The 21,385-nt window shown below is 41.1% G+C and overlaps 1 protein-coding gene across 1 annotated transcript in view; it reads left to right on the top strand.

Moving 5' to 3' along the window:
- The window catches only part of ATP6V1B1 (ATPase H+ transporting V1 subunit B1), a 433,722-nt gene that overhangs the window by 282,471 nt on the left and 129,866 nt on the right, over positions 1–21,385 (top strand). Inside the window, exon 5 of the mRNA XM_069632272.1 lies at positions 20,019–20,096. Within this exon, the coding sequence (XP_069488373.1) occupies positions 20,019–20,096 (78 nt within the window). The remainder of the gene's footprint in view (positions 1–20,018; positions 20,097–21,385) is intronic.

Below are 21,385 nucleotides of genomic sequence, written 5' to 3'. Positions count from 1 at the left end.
ATTGTGAATATTAGCTTGTCCACACTCAGATAGAATTGTGAATATTAGCCTGCATTGCATCTAGACGGGACTTTGAATGTTAGCATGCCCGCACTTAGATAGAATTGTGAATATTAGCATGTCCACACTCAGATAGAATTGTGAATGTACACACTCAGATAGAATTGTGAAAATTAGCATGTCCACATTCAGATAGAATTGTGAATATTAGCCTGCGTTGCATCTAGATGGTACTTTGAATGTTAGCATGCCCGCACCTAGATAGAGTTGTGAATATTAGCATGTCCACACTTGGATAGAATTGTGAATATTAGCATGTCCACACTCAGATAGAATTGTGAATATTAGTCTGCGTCGCATCTAAATGGGACTTTGAATGTTAGCATGCCCACACTTAGATAGATTTGTGAATATTAGCATGTTCACACTTGGATAGAATTGTCAATATTAGCATGTCCACACTCAGATAGAATTGTGAATATTAGTCTGCGTCGCATCTAAATGGGACTTTGAATGTTAGCATGCCCACACTTAGATAGATTTGTGAATATTAGCATGTTCACACTTGGATAGAATTGTCAATATTAGCATGTCCACACTCAGATAGAATTGTGAATACTAGCCTGCATCGCATCTAGATGGGACTTTGAATGCTATCATGCCCACACTTAGATAGCGTTGTGAATATTAGCATGTCCACACTTGGATAGAATTGTGAATATTCGCATGTCCACACTCAGATAGAATTGTGAATATTAGCCTGTGTCGCATCTAGATGGGACTTTGAATGCTATCATGCCCGCACTTAGATAGAGTTGTGAATATTAGCATGTCCACACTTGGATAGAATAGTGAATATTATCATGTCCACACCCAGATAGAATTGTGAATATTAGCCTGCGTCGCATCTAGATAGGACTTTGAATGTTAGCAGACCCGTACTTAGAGTTGTGAATATTAGCATGTGCACACGGATAGAATTGTGAATATTAGCATGTCCACACCTGGATAGAATTGTGAATATTAGCATGTCCACACTCAGATAGAATTTTGAAAATTAGTATGTCCACACTCAGATAGAATTGTGAATGTTAGCCTGCGTCACATCTAGATAGGACTTTGAATGTTAGCATGCCCGCACTTAGATAGATTTGTGAATATTAGCATGTCCACACTTGGATAGAATTGTGAATATTAGCATGTCCACACTTGGATAGAATAGTGAATATTAGCATGTCCACACCCAGATAGAATTGTGAACATTGGCCTGCGTCGCGTCTAGATAGGACTTTGCATGTTAGCAGACCCGTACTTAGATAGAGTTGTGAATATTAACATGTGCACACTTGGATAGAATTGTGAATATTAGCATGTCCACACTCAGATAGAATTGTGTATATTAGCATGTCCACACTCAGATAGAATTGTGAATATTAGCCTGCATCGCATCTAGACGGGACTTTGAATGTTAGCATGCCCGCACTTAGATAGAGTTGTGAATATTAGCATATCCACACTCAGATAGAATTGTGAAAATTAGCATGTCCACACTCAGATAGAATTGTGAATATTAGCCTGCGTCGCATCTAGATGGGACTTTGAATGTCAGCATGCCCGCACCTAGATAGAGTTGTGAATATTAGCATGTCCACACTTGGATAGAATAGTGAATATTAGCATGTCCACACCCAGATAGAATTGTGAATATTAGCCTGCGCCGCATCTAGATGGGACTTTGAATGTTAGCATGCCCGCACCTAGATAGAGTTGTGAATATTAGCATGTCCACACTTGGATAGAATGGTGAATATTAGCATGTCCACACCCAGATAGAATTGTGAATATTAGCCTGCGCCGCATCTAGATGGGACTTTGAATGTTAGCATGCCCGCACCTAGATAGAGTTGTGAATATTAGCATGTCCACACTTGGATAGAATAGTGAATATTAGTATGTCCACAGCCAGATAGAATTGTGAATATTGGCCTCCGCCGCATCTAGATGGAATTTGAATGTTAGCATGCCCGCACTTAGATAGAATTGTGAATATTAGCATATTCACACTCAGATAGAATTGTGAATGTACACACTCAGATAGAATTGTGAAAATTAGCATGTTCACACTCGGATAGAATTGTGAATATTAGCCTGCGTTGCATCTAGATGGGACTTTGAATGTTAGCATGCCCGCACCTAGATAGAGTTGTGAATATTAGCATGTCCTCCACACTTGGATAGAATTGTGAATATTAGCATGTCCACACTCAGATAGAATTGTGAATGTTAGCATGTCCACACTCAGATAGAATTGTGAATATTAGCCTGTGTTGCATCTAGATGGGACTTTGAATGCTATCATGCCCGCACTTAGATAGAGTTGTGAATATTAGCATGTCCACACTTGGATAGAATGGTGAATATTAGCATGTCCACACCCAGATAGAATTGTGAACATTGGCCTGCGTCGCATCTAGATATGACTTTGCATGTTAGCAGACCCGTACTTAGATAGAGTTGTGAATATTAGCATGTGCACACTTGGATAGAATTGTGAATATTAGCATGTCCACACTCAGATAGAATTGTGAATATTAGCTTGTCCACACTCAGATAGAATTGTGAATATTAGCCTGCATTGCATCTAGACGGGACTTTGAATGTTAGCATGCCCGCACTTAGATAGAATTGTGAATATTAGCATGTCCACACTCAGATAGAATTGTGAATGTACACACTCAGATAGAATTGTGAAAATTAGCATGTCCACACTCAGATAGAATTGTGAATATTAGCCTGCGTTGCATCTAGATGGTACTTTGAATGTTAGCATGCCCGCACCTTGATAGAGTTGTGAATATTAGCATGTCCACACTTGGATAGAATTGTGAATATTAGCATGTCCACACTCAGATAGAATTGTGAATATTAGTCTGCGTCGCATCTAAATGGGACTTTGAATGTTAGCATGCCCACACTTAGATAGATTTGTGAATATTAGCATGTTCACACTTGGATAGAATTGTCAATATTAGCATGTCCACACTCAGATAGAATTGTGAATATTAGTCTGCGTCGCATCTAAATGGGACTTTGAATGTTAGCATGCCCACACTTAGATAGATTTGTGAATATTAGCATGTTCACACTTGGATAGAATTGTCAATATTAGCATGTCCACACTCAGATAGAATTGTGAATACTAGCCTGCATCGCATCTAGTTGGGACTTTGAATGCTATCATGCCCACACTTAGATAGCGTTGTGAATATTAGCATGTCCACACTTGGATAGAATTGTGAATATTCGCATGTCCACACTCAGATAGAATTGTGAATATTAGCCTGTGTCGCATCTAGATGGGACTTTGAATGCTATCATGCCCGCACTTAGATAGAGTTGTGAATATTAGCATGTCCACACTTGGATAGAATAGTGAATATTATTATGTCCACACCCAGATAGAATTGTGAATATTAGCCTGCGTCGCATCTAGATAGGACTTTGAATGTTAGCAGACCCGTACTTAGAGTTGTGAATATTAGCATGTGCACACGGATAGAATTGTGAGTTTTAGCATGTCCACACCTGGATAGAATGGTGAATATTAGCATGTCCACACCCAGATAGAATTGTGAACATTGGCCTGCGTCGCATCTAGATATGACTTTGCATGTTAGCAGACCCGTACTTAGATAGAGTTGTGAATATTAGCATGTGCACACTTGGATAGAATTGTGAATATTAGCATGTCCACACTCAGATAGAATTGTGAATATTAGCTTGTCCACACTCAGATAGAATTGTGAATATTAGCCTGCATTGCATCTAGACGGGACTTTGAATGTTAGCATGCCCGCACTTAGATAGAATTGTGAATATTAGCATGTCCACACTCAGATAGAATTGTGAATGTACACACTCAGATAGAATTGTGAAAATTAGCATGTCCACACTCAGATAGAATTGTGAATATTAGCCTGCGTTGCATCTAGATGGTACTTTGAATGTTAGCATGCCCGCACCTTGATAGAGTTGTGAATATTAGCATGTCCACACTTGGATAGAATTGTGAATATTAGCATGTCCACACTCAGATAGAATTGTGAATATTAGTCTGCGTCGCATCTAAATGGGACTTTGAATGTTAGCATGCCCACACTTAGATAGATTTGTGAATATTAGCATGTTCACACTTGGATAGAATTGTCAATATTAGCATGTCCACACTCAGATAGAATTGTGAATATTAGTCTGCGTCGCATCTAAATGGGACTTTGAATGTTAGCATGCCCACACTTAGATAGATTTGTGAATATTAGCATGTTCACACTTGGATAGAATTGTCAATATTAGCATGTCCACACTCAGATAGAATTGTGAATACTAGCCTGCATCGCATCTAGATGGGACTTTGAATGCTATCATGCCCACACTTAGATAGCGTTGTGAATATTAGCATGTCCACACTTGGATAGAATTGTGAATATTCGCATGTCCACACTCAGATAGAATTGTGAATATTAGCCTGTGTCGCATCTAGATGGGACTTTGAATGCTATCATGCCCGCACTTAGATAGAGTTGTGAATATTAGCATGTCCACACTTGGATAGAATAGTGAATATTATTATGTCCACACCCAGATAGAATTGTGAATATTAGCCTGCGTCGCATCTAGATAGGACTTTGAATGTTAGCAGACCCGTACTTAGAGTTGTGAATATTAGCATGTGCACACGGATAGAATTGTGAGTTTTAGCATGTCCACACCTGGATAGAATTGTGAATATTAGCATGTCCACACTCAGATAGAATTTTGAAAATTAGCATGTCCACACTCAGATAGAATTGTGAATATTAGCCTGCGTCACATCTAGATAGGACTTTGAATGTTAGCATGCCCGCACTTAGATAGATTTGTGAATATTAGCATGTCCACACCCAGATAGAATTGTGAACATTGGCCTGCGTCGCATCTAGATAGGACTTTGCATGTTAGCAGACCCGTACTTAGATAGAGTTGTGAATATTAGCATGTGCACACTTGGATAGAATTGTGAATATTAGCATGTCCACACTCAGATAGAATTGTGAAAATTTGCATGTCCACACTCAGATAGAATTGTGAATATTAGCCTGCGTCGCATCTAGATGGGACTTTGAATGTTAGCATGCCCGCACTTAGATAGAATTGTGTATATTAGCATGTCCACACTCAGATAGAATTGTGAATATTAGCCTGCATCGCATCTAGACGGGACTTTGAATGTTAGCATGCCCGCACTTAGATAGAGTTGTGAATATTAGCATATCCACACTTGGATAGAATTGTGAATATTAGCATGTCCACACTCAGATAGAATTGTGAATGTACACACTCCGATAGAATTGTGAAAATTAGCATGTCCACACTCAGATAGAATTGTGAATATTAGCCTGCGTTGCATCTAGATGGTACTTTGAATGTTAGCATGCCCGCACCTAGATAGAGTTGTGAATATTAGCATGTCCACACTTGGATAGAATTGTGAATATTAGCATGTCCACACTCAGATAGAATTGTGAATGTTAGCATGTCCACACTCAGATAGAATTGTGAATATTAGCCTGTGTTGCATCTAGATGGGACTTTGAATGCTATCATGCCCGCACTTAGATAGAGTTGTGAATATTAGCATGTCCACACTTGGATAGAATGGTGAATATTAGCATGTCCACACCCAGATAGAATTGTGAACATTGGCCTGCGTCGCATCTAGATAGGACTTTGCATGTTAGCAGACCCGTACTTAGGTAGAGTTGTGAATATTAGCATGTGCACACTTGGATAGAATTGTGAATATTAGCATGTCCACACTCAGATAGAATTGTGAAAATTTGCATGTCCACACTCAGATAGAATTGTGAATATTAGCCTGCATCGCATCTAGATGGGACTTTGAATGTTAGCATGCCCGCACTTAGATAGATTTGTGGATATTAGCATGTCCACACTTGGATAGAATTGTGAATATTAGCTTGTCCACACTCAGATAGAATTGTGAATATTAGCCTGCATTGCATCTAGACGGGACTTTGAATGTTAGCATGCCCGCACTTAGATAGAATTGTGAATATTAGCATGTCCACACTCAGATAGAATTGTGAATGTACACACTCAGATAGAATTGTGAAAATTAGCATGTCCACACTCAGATAGAATTGTGAATATTAGCCTGCGTTGCATCTAGATGGTACTTTGAATGTTAGCATGCCCGCACCTAGATAGAGTTGTGAATATTAGCATGTCCACACTTGGATAGAATTGTGAATATTAGCATGTCCACACTCAGATAGAATTGTGAAAATTAGCATGTCCACACTCAGATAGAATTGTGAATATTAGCCTGCGTCGCATCTAAATGGGACTTTGAATGTTAGCATGCCCACACTTAGATAGATTTGTGAATATTAGCATGTTCACACTTGGATAGAATTGTCAATATTAGCATGTCCACACTCAGATAGAATTGTGAATACTAGCCTGCATCGCATCTAGATGGGACTTTGAATGCTATCATGCCCACACTTAGATAGCGTTGTGAATATTCGCATGTCCACACTCAGATAGAATTGTGAATATTAGCCTGTGTCGCATCTAGATGGGACTTTGAATGCTATCATGCCCGCACTTAGATAGAGTTGTGAATATTAGCATGTCCACACTTGGATAGAATAGTGAATATTATCATGTCCACACCCAGATAGAATTGTGAATATTAGCCTGCGTCGCATCTAGATAGGACTTTGAATGTTAGCAGACCCGTACTTAGAGTTGTGAATATTAGCATGTGCACACGGATAGAATTGTGAATATTAGCATGTCCACACCTGGATAGAATTGTGAATATTAGCATGTCCACACTCAGATAGAATTTTGAAAATTAGCATGTCCACACTCAGATAGAATTGTGAATATTAGCCTGCGTCACATCTAGATAGGACTTTGAATGTTAGCATGCCCGCACTTAGATAGATTTGTGAATATTAGCATGTCCACACTTGGATAGGATTGTGAATATTAGCATGTCCACACTTGGATAGAATAGTGAATATTAGCATGTCCACACCCTTGGATAGAATTGTGAACATTGGCCTGCGTCGCATCTAGATAGGACTTTGCATGTTAGCAGACCCGTACTTAGTTAGAGTTGTGAATATTAGCATGTGCACACTTGGTTAGAATTGTGAATATTAGCATGTCCACACTCAGATAGAATTGTGAAAATTTGCATGTCCACACTCAGATAGAATTGTGAATATTAGCCTGCGTCGCATCTAGATGGGACTTTGAATGTTAGCATGCCCGCACTTAGAAAGATTTGTGAATATTAGCATGTCCACACTTGGATAGAATTGTGTATATTAGCATGTCCACACTCAGATAGAATTGTGAATATTAGCCTGCATCGCATCTAGACGGGACTTTGAATGTTAGCATGCCCGCACTTAGATAGAGTTGTGAATATTAGCATATCCACATTTGGATAGAATTGTGAATATTAGCATGTCCACACTCAGATAGAATTGTGAATATTAGCCTGCATCGCATCTAGACGGGACTTTGAATGTTAGCATGCCCGCACTTAGATAGAGTTGTGAATATTACCATATCCACACTTGGATAGAATTGTGAATATTAGCATGTCCACACTCAGATAGAATTGTGAATGTACACACTCAGATAGAATTGTGAAAATTAGCATGTCCACACTCAGATAGAATTGTGAATATTAGCCTGCGTTGCATCTAGATGGTACTTTGAATGTTAGCATGCCCGCACCTAGATAGAGTTGTGAATATTAGCATGTCCACACTTGGATAGAATTGTGAATATTAGCATGTCCACACTTGGATAGAATTGTGTATATTAGCATGTCCACACTCAGATAGAATTGTGAATATTAGCCTGCATCGCATCTAGACGGGACTTTGAATGTTAGCATGCCCGCACTTAGATAGATTTGTGAATATTAGCATGTCCACACTTGGATAGAATTGTGTATATTAGCATGTCCACACTCAGATAGAATTGTGAATATTAGCCTGCATCGCATCTAGACGGGACTTTGAATGTTAGCATGCCCGCACTTAGATAGAGTTGTGAATATTAGCATATCCACACTTGGATAGAATTGTGAATATTAGCATGTCCACACTCAGATAGAATTGTGAATATTAGCCTGCATCGCATCTAGACGGGACTTTGAATGTTAGCATGCCCGCACTTAGATAGAGTTGTGAATATTACCATATCCACACTTGGATAGAATTGTGAATATTAGCATGTCCACACTCAGATAGAATTGTGAATGTACACACTCAGATAGAATTGTGAAAATTAGCATGTCCACACTCAGATAGAATTGTGAATATTAGCCTGCGTTGCATCTAGATGGTACTTTGAATGTTAGCATGCCCGCACCTAGATAGAGTTGTGAATATTAGCATGTCCACACTTGGATAGAATTGTGAATATTAGCATGTCCACACTCAGATAGAATTGTGAAAATTAGCATGTCCACACTCAGATAGAATTGTGAATATTAGCCTGCGTCGCATCTAGATAGGACTTTGAATGTTAGCAGACCCGTACTTAGAGTTGTGAATATTAGCATGTGCTCACTTTGATAGAATTGTGAATGTTAGCATGTCCACACCTGGATAGAATTTTGAAAATTAGCATGTCCACACTCAGATAGAATTGTGAATATTAGCCTGCGTCGCATCTAGATGGGACTTTGAATGTTAGCATGCCCGCACTTAGCTAGATTTGTGAATATTAGCATGTCCACACTTGGATAGAATTGTGTATATTAGCATGTCCACACTCAGATAGAATTGTGAATATTAGCCTGCATCGCATCTAGACGGGACTTTGAATGTTAGCATGCCCGCACTTAGATAGAGTTGTGAATATTAGCATATCCACACTTGGATAGAATTGTGAATATTAGCATGTCCACACTCAGATAGAATTGTGAATATTAGCCTGCATCGCATCTAGACGGGACTTTGAATGTTAGCATGCCCGCACTTAGATAGAGTTGTGAATATTACCATATCCACACTTGGATAGAATTGTGAATATTAGCATGTCCACACTCAGATAGAATTGTGAATGTACACACTCAGATTGAATTGTGAAAATTAGCATGTCCACACTCAGATAGAATTGTGAATATTAGCCTGCGTTGCATCTAGATGGTACTTTGAATGTTAGCATGCCCGCACCTAGATAGAGTTGTGAATATTAGCATGTCCACACTTGGATAGAATTGTGAATATTAGCATGTCCACACTTGGATAGAATTGTGTATATTAGCATGTCCACACTCAGATAGAATTGTGAATATTAGCCTGCATCGCATCTAGACGGGACTTTGAATGTTAGCATGCCCGCACTTAGATAGATTTGTGAATATTAGCATGTCCACACTTGGATAGAATTGTGTATATTAGCATGTCCACACTCAGATAGAATTGTGAATATTAGCCTGCATCGCATCTAGACGGGACTTTGAATGTTAGCATGCCCGCACTTAGATAGAGTTGTGAATATTAGCATATCCACACTTGGATAGAATTGTGAATATTAGCATGTCCACACTCAGATAGAATTGTGAATATTAGCCTGCATCGCATCTAGACGGGACTTTGAATGTTAGCATGCCCGCACTTAGATAGAGTTGTGAATATTACCATATCCACACTTGGATAGAATTGTGAATATTAGCATGTCCACACTCAGATAGAATTGTGAATGTACACACTCAGATAGAATTGTGAAAATTAGCATGTCCACACTCAGATAGAATTGTGAATATTAGCCTGCGTTGCATCTAGATGGTACTTTGAATATTAGCATGCCCGCACCTAGATAGAGTTGTGAATATTAGCATGTCCACACTTGGATAGAATTGTGAATATTAGCATGTCCACACTCAGATAGAATTGTGAAAATTAGCATGTCCACACTCAGATAGAATTGTGAATATTAGCCTGCGTCGCATCTAGATAGGACTTTGAATGTTAGCAGACCCGTACTTAGAGTTGTGAATATTAGCATGTGCTCACTTTGATAGAATTGTGAATGTTAGCATGTCCACACCTGGATAGAATTTTGAAAATTAGCATGTCCACACTCAGATAGAATTGTGAATATTAGCCTGCGTCGCATCTAGATGGGACTTTGAATGTTAGCATGCCCGCACTTAGCTAGATTTGTGAATATTAGCATGTCCACACTTGGATAGAATTGTGAATATTAGCATGTCCACACTCAGATAGAATTGTGAATATTAGCCTGCATCGCATCTTACACAGGACTTTGAATGTTAGCATGCCCGCACTTAGATAGAGTTGTGAATATTAGCACGTCCACACTCAGACAGAATTGAGAATTTTAGCATGTCCACACTTGGATAGAGTTGTGAATGTTAGCTTGTCCACACTTAGATAGATTTGTGATTTTTAGCATGTCCACACTCAGATAGAATTGAGAATATTAGCATGTCCACACTTGGATAGAGTTGTGAATGTTAGCTTGTCCACACTTAGATAGATTTGTGATTATTAGCATGTCCACACTCAGATAGAATTGTGACCATTAGCATGTGCAGCATCCAGAAATGATTTTGATTGAAAGATAGCATGCTCGCGCCTAGATGAAACTTGAATGTTAGCATGTACCACACTTAGAACTGTGAACACTAGCCTGCACCACATCTAGATAAGATTGTGAATGTTAGCAGGCCCACACCCAGATAGAATTCTAAACATTAACCTGCACCGCATCTAGATAGGATCGTAAAGGTCAACTAGTGCCCCACTTAGACAAAACTGTGAATGTTAATTAGCATGCTAAAGGTAACCCATTAACCAATATAAGCTCAAACTCTGCATACCTATCTCACTCAAAAAGCTCACACAACCATCTCTCGCACAACAAGCCACACGCTCTTCCCAACACTACAACAACACATATGCCGGAGCAACAGCACACGCGGACTGACACCGATCCAAAACCCGCACCAAAGCTCAGCACCCGGTGTATACCAAGTTGAAGCTGCCAACAGCACACCACTTCTCTCACTATCCTACTCCCTTCTTCAACCTACTAACCCATCCCACCTTTATCGTTTGCAGATCCGCCAGAGTGCCTGGGGACCAATTCCGTTGGTGACGGTGCGCGGTACAAATACCTTTAACATTTAACATTTAACATATTAAAAGGGATGCTCTTGCAGGTCAAATGACAGAGGACGACCTTAAGGGAAGAGTGACGTTAAGGATAAAACAGGAAGGGGATGGCACGGGAGGAAGGGAGGATGAGGAGGGGCTACTAGAGCCCGGGAAAAGGCAATATGCTGTAGAGGGAAATAAAGATAGGTTGCAACCTCCAATGGCTCCGTCTGGGTGGTGGTTTTAGGACCGAACCGTCCACCGTATGCTATGCCGCCCAGTTAGAGAGGATGGCAACAGATGCTAATCTGCTTCTGAATATTCTACTCTGAAGTCGGACTGGTTTTATGGCCAACCCTGTCACCCTGCAAAGCGGCACCGATCCAGCTCATTCACTTGTGTGCCAGCTGGGTTAGCGGTTGATCACCTGTGGCTCAGATTAACCCTGTCACCAAGGGCTGCTTCTATGCAATGAGGCTACTCAGAAAAATACCTTCTTTCGTTACATAAAAATCACAGAGGTATTGGACTGTCTGCATCAGTATCCTTGCCTGTGGGCTATGGCAATATCTGCCCATCTCAGGGTTCCGTAGCCTTCGGCTCTGCAGATGTTTTGCATTACAACTCCCATCAGCCCTAGCCAGCATAGTCATTGGTGAGGGATCATGGGAGTCATAGTCCAAAGCATCTGGAGAGCCACAGGATGCACAACCATGCCCTAACTAATAAAAAATGTGTCTGCTCTGCACGCCTTAGGACGCCGTTCCACACTAACCACTGTGCTATGCTCACCAAACTCCACTGGCTTCCAATTCATTGGAGAATTGCCTGCAATACTCCTTGTCTGACCTTTTGTGCCTATCATGGAATTGGCCTCTCGTATCTAATTTTTAAAATCATTCCTTATGTCCCTTGTTGGTCACTTCACTAGAGTAATATGCATCTTCTGGCTGTCCCCCAGTCAGCGCCAACATTCCCCTGGTGGAAGTGCCCTGTGGTACCCATGGTCATACCATCAGATCATCCAAGATATGATATCCTCAGCTGCGGTAGCAGTTCACCTTCCGTTTACCTCAAGCAGTTCACTTGTATGGTAGCGCAGGCTGAGCTGAAAGGCTGTCCCGGGAACATTCACTAACAGTCATTTAACAGTCAGTCTGTTGTATCGTGCCTTCCTGCTTGCATGGACTGAGTGATGTCATGGAGAGAGTGTTCAGTGAGTGACTGGAATGTTGATGTATGAATGTGTGTTCCAGCTGGGAGCCAGTGGGCTCTGCTTCAGCTCCTAACAGTCCTGTCCTGATATTACCAGTCGTATGGACTGATTGAAGAAGCTTAACAAAGGAACTTACATGTACCTACCCTGCTGCCTCAAGGATCTTATGTCACAACACAGTCCTTTCTAAACTAGAGGACAGATCCAGGCAAAGAGGGAGGGGGGCAAGAGGAGAAAACTGTCTGCAGACTGAACTGGCTCTGTTGGTGAGAAGGACTGGGATGGACATGGGTTTGCGATCCTTTTCAACGAGCATGGGGACCAAAGACATACATGTCCGACCACAGTTAAAATGGAGGGAATATTTGATTAAACTCAATGGGCTTCATTACGAGGTTGCTGCTAGGCCGCCGGTAGAACCGACGGCTGGCTGGTAACCTTGGCTTACCGGTTCCACCACCTGATATCCACAGAAAATTCCAATTCTCATGGAGTCCATGGGAATGGGAACACTGAAGCACTGGCACCGTTGTTAACGGTTCCAGTGCTTCACTGATTAATCTGCTGGCAGGGGCCTGAACTACCGGCAGATCAGGCCTGCCAGTAGTCCACAGTCCCTAGTGGCAAACACGGAGTGAGCCAGTCTGGAAAAGGCACCGGTAACGTTGTTACGTGCACGTTAATTCTGGACCGGTTCACTTGTAATGAAGACCAATGCCTTGAATCCTCAGATAAACACATTTTTTATTGTAATGTACAATCATGCTTTTAGAATATCCAGTGCTTTCTTATTGGTTGATAGCAGGCTTCAGCTAATCTAAAAAAATCTAGTGCAGTTGGAGTGATGCTTTAATTCAAGGGGGCTATTAACGACCCCTTCTGTAGATATCTGATTGGCCAAATCCTGGCCTTGGCTCTCCCTGATTGGATTCTGTTCCTCGCGCTTGCTGATGGCATCAAGTAACACTGTAAAATGTGCATTGAAATTGAAAACCTTCCTTAAGAATGTTTGCTGCATTGTGATGTCCAATCCTGTTACATTTTCTCTGCACCTACTTCCAAGCACTAAAAAGATATAAGAAAAATGTTTCTTTTCCAATGCCTACTTAGACACTTAGCTATGACTCTGCATACGTACCTCTCTGAAGCCCCCTTAGGCAGCCTATCTCAACACCCCGTTGACCCTAATATCTACACCAGGATGTATTCGGAAAGTCCTGGCAGTACCCTGCCTTCTTTCAGCCCCAGAGGGCTTTAGCAGTTGGAGTGCTGGACCACATGGCCTCCTCCAATTTTCCTGATTGGAGGATACAGGAAGGGTCACTACAGGGGGGTGCCAGGGGTTTTCATTTGGCATGGAAGGCTAGCAATCTTCTGCCCGGCCAATCCACCTATATTTCAGCGGGCACTGGAGGGCACGTTGGAGTGGGGTCATTTTTGGAGCTGGTAATACTTGACCGGCGTATCATGGACTTTTGAGTTTCTGTGCTGGGACCATATACCACATGCTGGTCTTTCTAGAATTACACATGTGTTGGGTTGTGGGTGGCATTTATTATTTTAAAAGACTAACACTATGCAAATGGACACTTTAATTGCGCCCCCGTGATTTATTTATTTATTTGTATTTAATTCTTATACAGTGCGCCACACGCCTGCAGGCCTTTCTAATAGACAACGAATAGCACGCCAGATTATGGAGTCCTGTAGTGGTAATAGTGCGAACCCACTTGATGTGGACAAACATGGCCAATAACGGTCTTGAGGTGTCCCAGGCCCTGGCAGTGTTCGGGTTTAACTGACTTAGGCTGGCAGGGCATTACCGGCCATGTCTGCCCACAATAAAGGGGCTAACACTATTGTCACACCAGCTGGAATTCAACTGCAGTACCACATAGTCGCAGCCAGGCCTTGATGACCATTACCCACATTGTCCATCTATCTATCTATCTATCTATCTATCTATCTATCTATCTATCTATCTATCTATCTATCTATCTATCTATCTATGTATATGCATTTCTACAGTTCCTACAACCAAATGGTATCTAAGCACTTTTGTCTGAAGATACAAAGGCATTGTTCCAACCGATCTGGGATGTTGACCATAAAGATAACTTGGAGGTATTCATCTGAAGTCAAGAAGGTGTTTACTGGTGCGAAGATATGGTAGGAACGAATTCCAGAGTTTGATCGCCTGAACTTGGAAAGAGCGTGCAATTGCTCCAGACCGTTCAAATCAATCGCTCATTAAGGCCGTTGAGTAGACAGATCTAAGTGTGTGAGGTGGACAATAGAACTGAAATTTACGCTGCAGAAATTCAGCGAACATCTCTTGATCACAAGGACAAGTGTCTTATATGTAATTCTGGCCAAGACCGGGAGTTAGCGCAGTTTCCTAAAGACGGGGGAAATGTGTGTTCAGTATGAGACACTGGTTGCAATCCTGGCTGCCATGTTTTGAATTGCCTGGAAGTGATCTAGGGCTTACTAAGGAGCAGCCAATAGGAGTGCATTCCCATAGTCAATCCTAGAGCTGATGACTGCTCGGGCCATAGTATCGCGCAATACTCCGGGAAGAATGGCGTGATTTGTCTGAGAATCATGAGATGGTAGTTTGAGGCGAATCATGAGATGTAGTTTGATGCGAATCATGAGAAGGTAGTTTGAAGAGAATCATGAGATGGTAGTTTGAAGAGAATCATGAGATGATAGTTTGAGGAGAATCATGAGATGGTAGTTTGAGGTGAATCATGAGATGGTAGTTTGAGGCGAATCATGAGATGGTAGTTTGAGGACAATCATGAGATGGCAGTTTTAGGCGAATCATGAGATGGTAGTTTGAGGCAAATCATGAGGTTGTAATTTGAAGCGAATCATGAGATGGTAGTTTGAGGAGCAGAGGATTGTTGGCATATTGGTTCATGGACAAATGTGAGTCAAACTGAACTCCAAGATTTTTCACAGATGATTGCACTCAATATTGACTCTATTTAGTAATATTTCTTCTAGTGAACTGGGTGATGCAAGGTGTAAAGGTAATGATTTGTTATTTATATAGCGTTTACTCCTTAGTGCTGTACATATAACATATTTAAATTCATTAATCATCCCAAACAAAGTTGGTACTCATTTATCGACCTTGGAAAGATAAAAGGCTGAGTTGGTCTTTCCGGGATTCAAACCTACAACCTGCAGATCACACATAGATTGCAGCAGTCATCACTCAACCCGCTGGGCTATCTTAGTGGCTGAAAATGTAATAGAGCACCCTGTTTTTCATGCATTAAGGCTCAGCCAGTTGGAGTCCCTCCAGTGCTCAATGTTGCTGAAGATGTGTGCTATGTGTTTTGAGTTCTTTTGAGGTCTTTGGAAGATGGAGATGGAAAATCAGCATCATATTGAAAGCTAATGGTTTCGGATAGTAACCAGCCATGCTGTGGTTTTACAGATACATTAAACAGCAATGGGGAGAGACAAGCACTGTGTGGAACTCCACCTTCAACACTGCGTTAGTCCGACCCATATGCGTCCAGTTTCACTTTAGCAATGCAATCTTTGAGGAGGCGTTTTCTTATGCGTTTGCAACTTGCTTAATCCTGGGCAGGAGTATGGTATAGTCCAGGGTATTGAAGGCCGCCGGCAGATCTAATAGCATGAACAGTGCCGTAGAACCCTGGTCCATGATGTTAAGAAGTGTCTCGTTCAAGTCAATAAGAGCTGTCTCTGTGCTTCTCCCCGGTGGAAACCTGATTGGAGGTCACCTAGTACTTGGTTTGTCCGGAAAAAGTTTAGTCGCAACTTCATCAGATATCTTTAGAAGAAATTGACTGTTTGAAATAGGACGGGGATTACCTGGTATAGTATTGTTTATTTATGTAGCGCCTATACACAGAAGTTGCCTATCATATGGATCTGAAGTCAGGGATCCACTTTTCTTTTAGGTTGGCAGGAATGTTGGATAGTGACCTACCGGTCAACTGGCACCAAGCCAATAGGGTAAAAATCCCTAAGGTCCTGTTCTTTTCTGCCAGCCGCACTTTGGATTCTGGAACTTGTAGTACCACTTTTCCCATTATGTTAGTATTGGCCAGCAAGGCCCAGCATGCAGTGTGCTTCGGCAAAACAAATATATGGCTGGCTGCTGCTGGTAAGATAACTGGAGTCACAGCAACATTCAGAACCTAGAACACTGCAGAGCCGCAGGGATGCCCCTATGAAGGCTCTTACTGGAGAGCTAGCTGGCAAGAGCTGGGTGAGGTACACACACCCTCACCCAAGATGTTTGGGTTCAGCCTGAGGGCACACATTCCAATCCCTGATTTGGCCTTTCATGGCAAGGGTGATTGATGATGGTATCAGACATTATTAAAGCAGCTAGAAGTGGAAGTAATCTGTCTTAAAAGCGCTTTGAAAAAGGCAATATTATCATTTGTTGGGGAAATGCTATGTTATGCCTCCAGTCTAATAGACAGGATTTGCACACATGGATGTTATTCCAAGGAGGACATCCCTCTTACAATGAAATTCCGTTTTTAGGTTTTCCCTGCAGAGCTTAAGGTGAACATCAAGGGTCTTGTTTGACCATCTTTGGCCTAGTTCTGGTATGCTATGCATTTTGGTCTTTGTGCCACCTGACCTTAATTATTTTAGGTTACAGTGATTACTCCCACATAGTGAGCCAAGCATCTGCCCAGAGACTTACAGATCACAGGTTTGCCTCTAAGAAGGACCAGCTAGCTCAGACTTTCAACCTTCAGAGGATGACAAAATGAGTGCTCTTGTGCTGGCAAGCTGTTAAATATATTTCAGATGAAAGTGTGCCCTACATGAAGTGTCATTTTTTAATTAATTGACCATAAAAGGCATTGCTTTGGATACTGTAATAGTTCATTGTTAGAGACCACCTCCCAAATCACCCACTATACGCTACTGCTGTGGCGTGACACTGAAACAAGTGCTTCCTGTGCCTGTTTGGAATCACCTGTGTCTATTGACATTTAGCAATATGATGACTACACTATTATGCTACTACAATCTATATCACTACACAATTATACTTCATTGTTTATCTTTTAAAACATTTTATTTCATTGATAAAACATTTTATTTAATTGATTTGAAACATTTCAAAAGTGCCTTTTCACCAATTGGCTTCAAAGGCCAAGACAAACATTCTATAAAAAATAAAATAAAGTCTAATTTAAAAAAATGACACAAATATAAGATTATAAAATAAATAGGAAATTAAACATAAATGAAAGAATGGAGCAGGTTCATTAAATAAAAGCAACAGTAACATTTAGCAATTTGGAAGCATTAAAAGATAGGCTTTCAATGACTTTCAAAAGGTTTTCCATTGTGGGTGATATTTATCATCTTCGAATAGCGACTGCACAGATGCACAGAATATGGGAGGAATCGGAACCTCTTCTGGATGAAGTGATGCGTATCACAAACAGAATAGAGAGCTCCTCCGGAGCACGCAAGACGATAGAGAAGGAGAGGAGGACTGATGCCATGCATGTCTGTGCAACATTGGCCACAGCAGATACAAATAAAAATGCATAAAAGAATGAGATGCGATGGGTGTGGTCTGGGGCACGAGATCATGTATCAACGTCAAATACATATTTTGCCAATCGGGACAACATGTTATATTTGCAGCAGAACTGGTCACATAGCGAAGGCCTGTAGGCATCCCTACAGATAAGGGGTGTATCCGCCTCTTTTACTCCCTAGAAATAGGCAAATACTCCCTAAAAATAAAAATAGGGAGTAAAAATACTCCCTACAAAAAATAGGAAACACGCAACTCTGTACCCCTGCTTCCACCACTTCATGGGCATGTTTGGGTCAGCAGTGCACATAGTACCACAGGAAGAAACTCCTATTTTAACTGCCTGATCTACAGAAGTAAACATGGATGTTTTAATATGTACGAACAACTAGGTGCAAAGGAATAATGGGCACAAAAAGATTTCACTTTTACAATTAAAATTTACTCACTTATAAAAAACTCCCATTGGGAATTGGACTTACTTTTTTACTCCATATCTTTTACTCCCAACTTTAACAAATAGGGAGTCAAATATTCCCACTTCAAAATCTTATCAAAATCTGATGAATGAAGATACGACCCTCAGGATTCTGGAATGGGAAGGGAGATAGGAAGAGGCCAAGAGAGGAGGAGGACTGAGGCTGGGAATGCTGCCCGGCCAACAGGTGTACTTCTGGAATAAAGGATCTCAATTATACAGACAGCATCTGCCCAGTCATTATTTCGAAGGTGATACATGTCCAGCACAACAATGAAATACCAGGTTTCTCATTTAAGCAGAATACACCACTATCCCAGTAACTCCCAGACGAGTTAAAGGTGCCAGAAGACCCCTGGGATCTTCTGGATTTTCTGGCCTATGGACTCTTTGGTATTACCCAAATTGACCTTTTACAATGGCCTTTTGTCCTAATGGACCTAATTATAGTGGTCCTAATTGACCTTCTGCACAATTGACCTTTATATTATTTTAGTTATTTTATATATGTATTGGGTTGGTTTTGGATTATAAATAATATAAGGGGATTGGGTTGGGCATTGCAGGGGTTTTTGGATTGGGTGGTGGACTGCGGGGGGTTTCACCCTGCATATGTGTCCTAATTGACCTTTTAAATTAGGTCAATTCGCCTGAGGTGAATTGTGAAAAGGTCAATTAGTATACATCCTATTCTTTAAGTGAGGGAGCTTTCTGCTCAGCATTACTCGTAAACCATAAGCAATTCTAAGATTAGGCGCTACATAAGGGAGGGAGCACACCTGGAACTAGACCCAGTATATATTAAGGTGACAGCTGATAATATCGCTGGATAGAGGGGGGGAGGGGCGCGACTGGCATTTGGGCGAGCCACCACACATCAAAACATACATCAACACAAAGAGCACCCATCAGCAGAGATTACGCTAGCTCTGAAGTCTCCTGTGTACTATTGCTGTGTTATAAAACCAAATAAATAATTAAATACATTTTAAAAAGGCAGAAGTAGGAGACCCGTCCAGAATCGATGTTCCGCTATCAAGCCTTCAGGTGAACGACACCTAAAGGGCTTTGTCTGTACACTAGATGACATGACACCCTGACCCTTCACCTGGAAGCTGGATGCATCCACACCTATCTTTTAAGAAAAGTGGCTATGCCTCTTGAGGTGCTGGGCAAGAGTGTGGATGGCCTTTCTTATGGGGCACAAGTGGGGGTGGGCTGGAGTCACCATCACTACAGCCTTAAAATAGTTGCCTAGTATGGATTCTAAGGAAGTGCTGCGATTTTCATCTTTTCTATTCTAAGGTGAGATACGCCCAATGCATTTGCCTCCAAGAACTGCAAGACCTACTTTCCTAAAACATTCTAACAATATTTGATACTTTTTTTTCAGGATTTTGTGCTTTATTTGTGGTTTCTCTGCTGTATTCATTTGGCTTGCTTTATTATATATTAAAGTAGAAATAATCTTGTGGAAATTATGTTTTTAGCTTAACTTTAATGTTTAGAGGTTAACACATATAAATGCCCCTCTCTTCGCAGGGAGGGTGTTTAACGGCTCTGGGAAGCCCATCGATAAAGGCCCCACGGTCATGGCAGAGGACTTTTTGGACATTAATGGTAAGAAAAGAATGTATTAAACAAGTGACTGTTCCTGCCGGTGCCAATCTAGCTCTCTTTCTCTTTCTCTCTTTTTCTATGTCTCACTTTATGTCTCTGGGTGAGTTGTGCTGATAAATGCGTGTTCGCTAGATCCACCCCAGCTGTTGCTGACGGATGTACGTTATAAAGTCGTAAACCAAAAGATCGAATTATAAAATTATGAACACCACTTGTTCGCATTTTGTAATTCGAACCTTTGTTTGTTTTTCTCCTCTGCAACACATGTAATGTATGCGGGGGCACCCCCCCATCCCCTCAGACCATAATACCGAACTATGAAGCAGGGGACTCCCCCGCATCCCCCTCTCCCCTAGTTCAGTATTTTGGTAGTAGGTATTTTCTACTAGACTGAATGCACACTATTTGAAACACTTGTTTATAGGCGCGTTACAAATGCCACATCATATCATATCATATCAGTCTTTTTAATTCGATATTTTCATCCAATCTCTTTGCTGACAGCAGCACAGCCAGAAAATGAAACAGATTTCTAGAAGGGCGCTGTTGGGGTTTATGGTTAAAAGTAGCATGACAGCAGTAATAACATACACATGTCATGGAGGCATGCATCCTGCAGAAATGTCGCCATCATACTGAAGACACGGTGTCTGTACAGGGAGAGGAACAGGGGATGTGTATATGCTCCATGAGGGTTCTGGGGTCCTGGGAGACATTCTAATGGACGCGCGGAGCAGATGCAAGCTGTAAAACTGCATTTGTTACTTTTCATTTTTTGTTAATTAGTAGTGATTGTGCATGCTGTCACAAATGGGCAGTTCGGTATTACCAATATATATGTGTATATGCTCCATGAGGGTTCTGGGGTCCTGGGAGACATTCTAATGGACGCGCGGAGCAGATGCAAGCTGTAAAACTGCATTTGTTACTTTTCATTTTTTGTTAATTAGTAGTGATTGTGCATGCTGTCACAAATGGGCAGTTCGGTATTACCAATCAGTGGCCAGCATGCAACATTAAACATTGCTTTGTCGCTCCCCAAAGAATCAGATCATTGGCTGTAATCTGAGTGCGACCCTTTCCAAGAATGCAGGACTTTTTGAGAGTTATGTGGCGCGTATTCTCAATAAAGGGAGGAAATAATGTATTTGTATTTGTAAATGAGCAATGTTCATATGTAAACATCATTTCAACTATATATTTTAGTCCCAATCAGAACGCTACACTAGTCTTATTGAGCAAAAACATTATCTAATCCATGTCAATTACTGACATTCTAAGACAGACAG

The sequence above is a fragment of the Ambystoma mexicanum genome, chromosome 6q (assembly GCF_040938575.1).
Source record: "Ambystoma mexicanum isolate Mex_15411 chromosome 6q, UKY_AmexF1_1, whole genome shotgun sequence".
Lineage (NCBI taxonomy): Eukaryota > Metazoa > Chordata > Amphibia > Caudata > Ambystomatidae > Ambystoma > Ambystoma mexicanum.
This window is presented reverse-complemented; position numbering and strand designations above follow the sequence as displayed.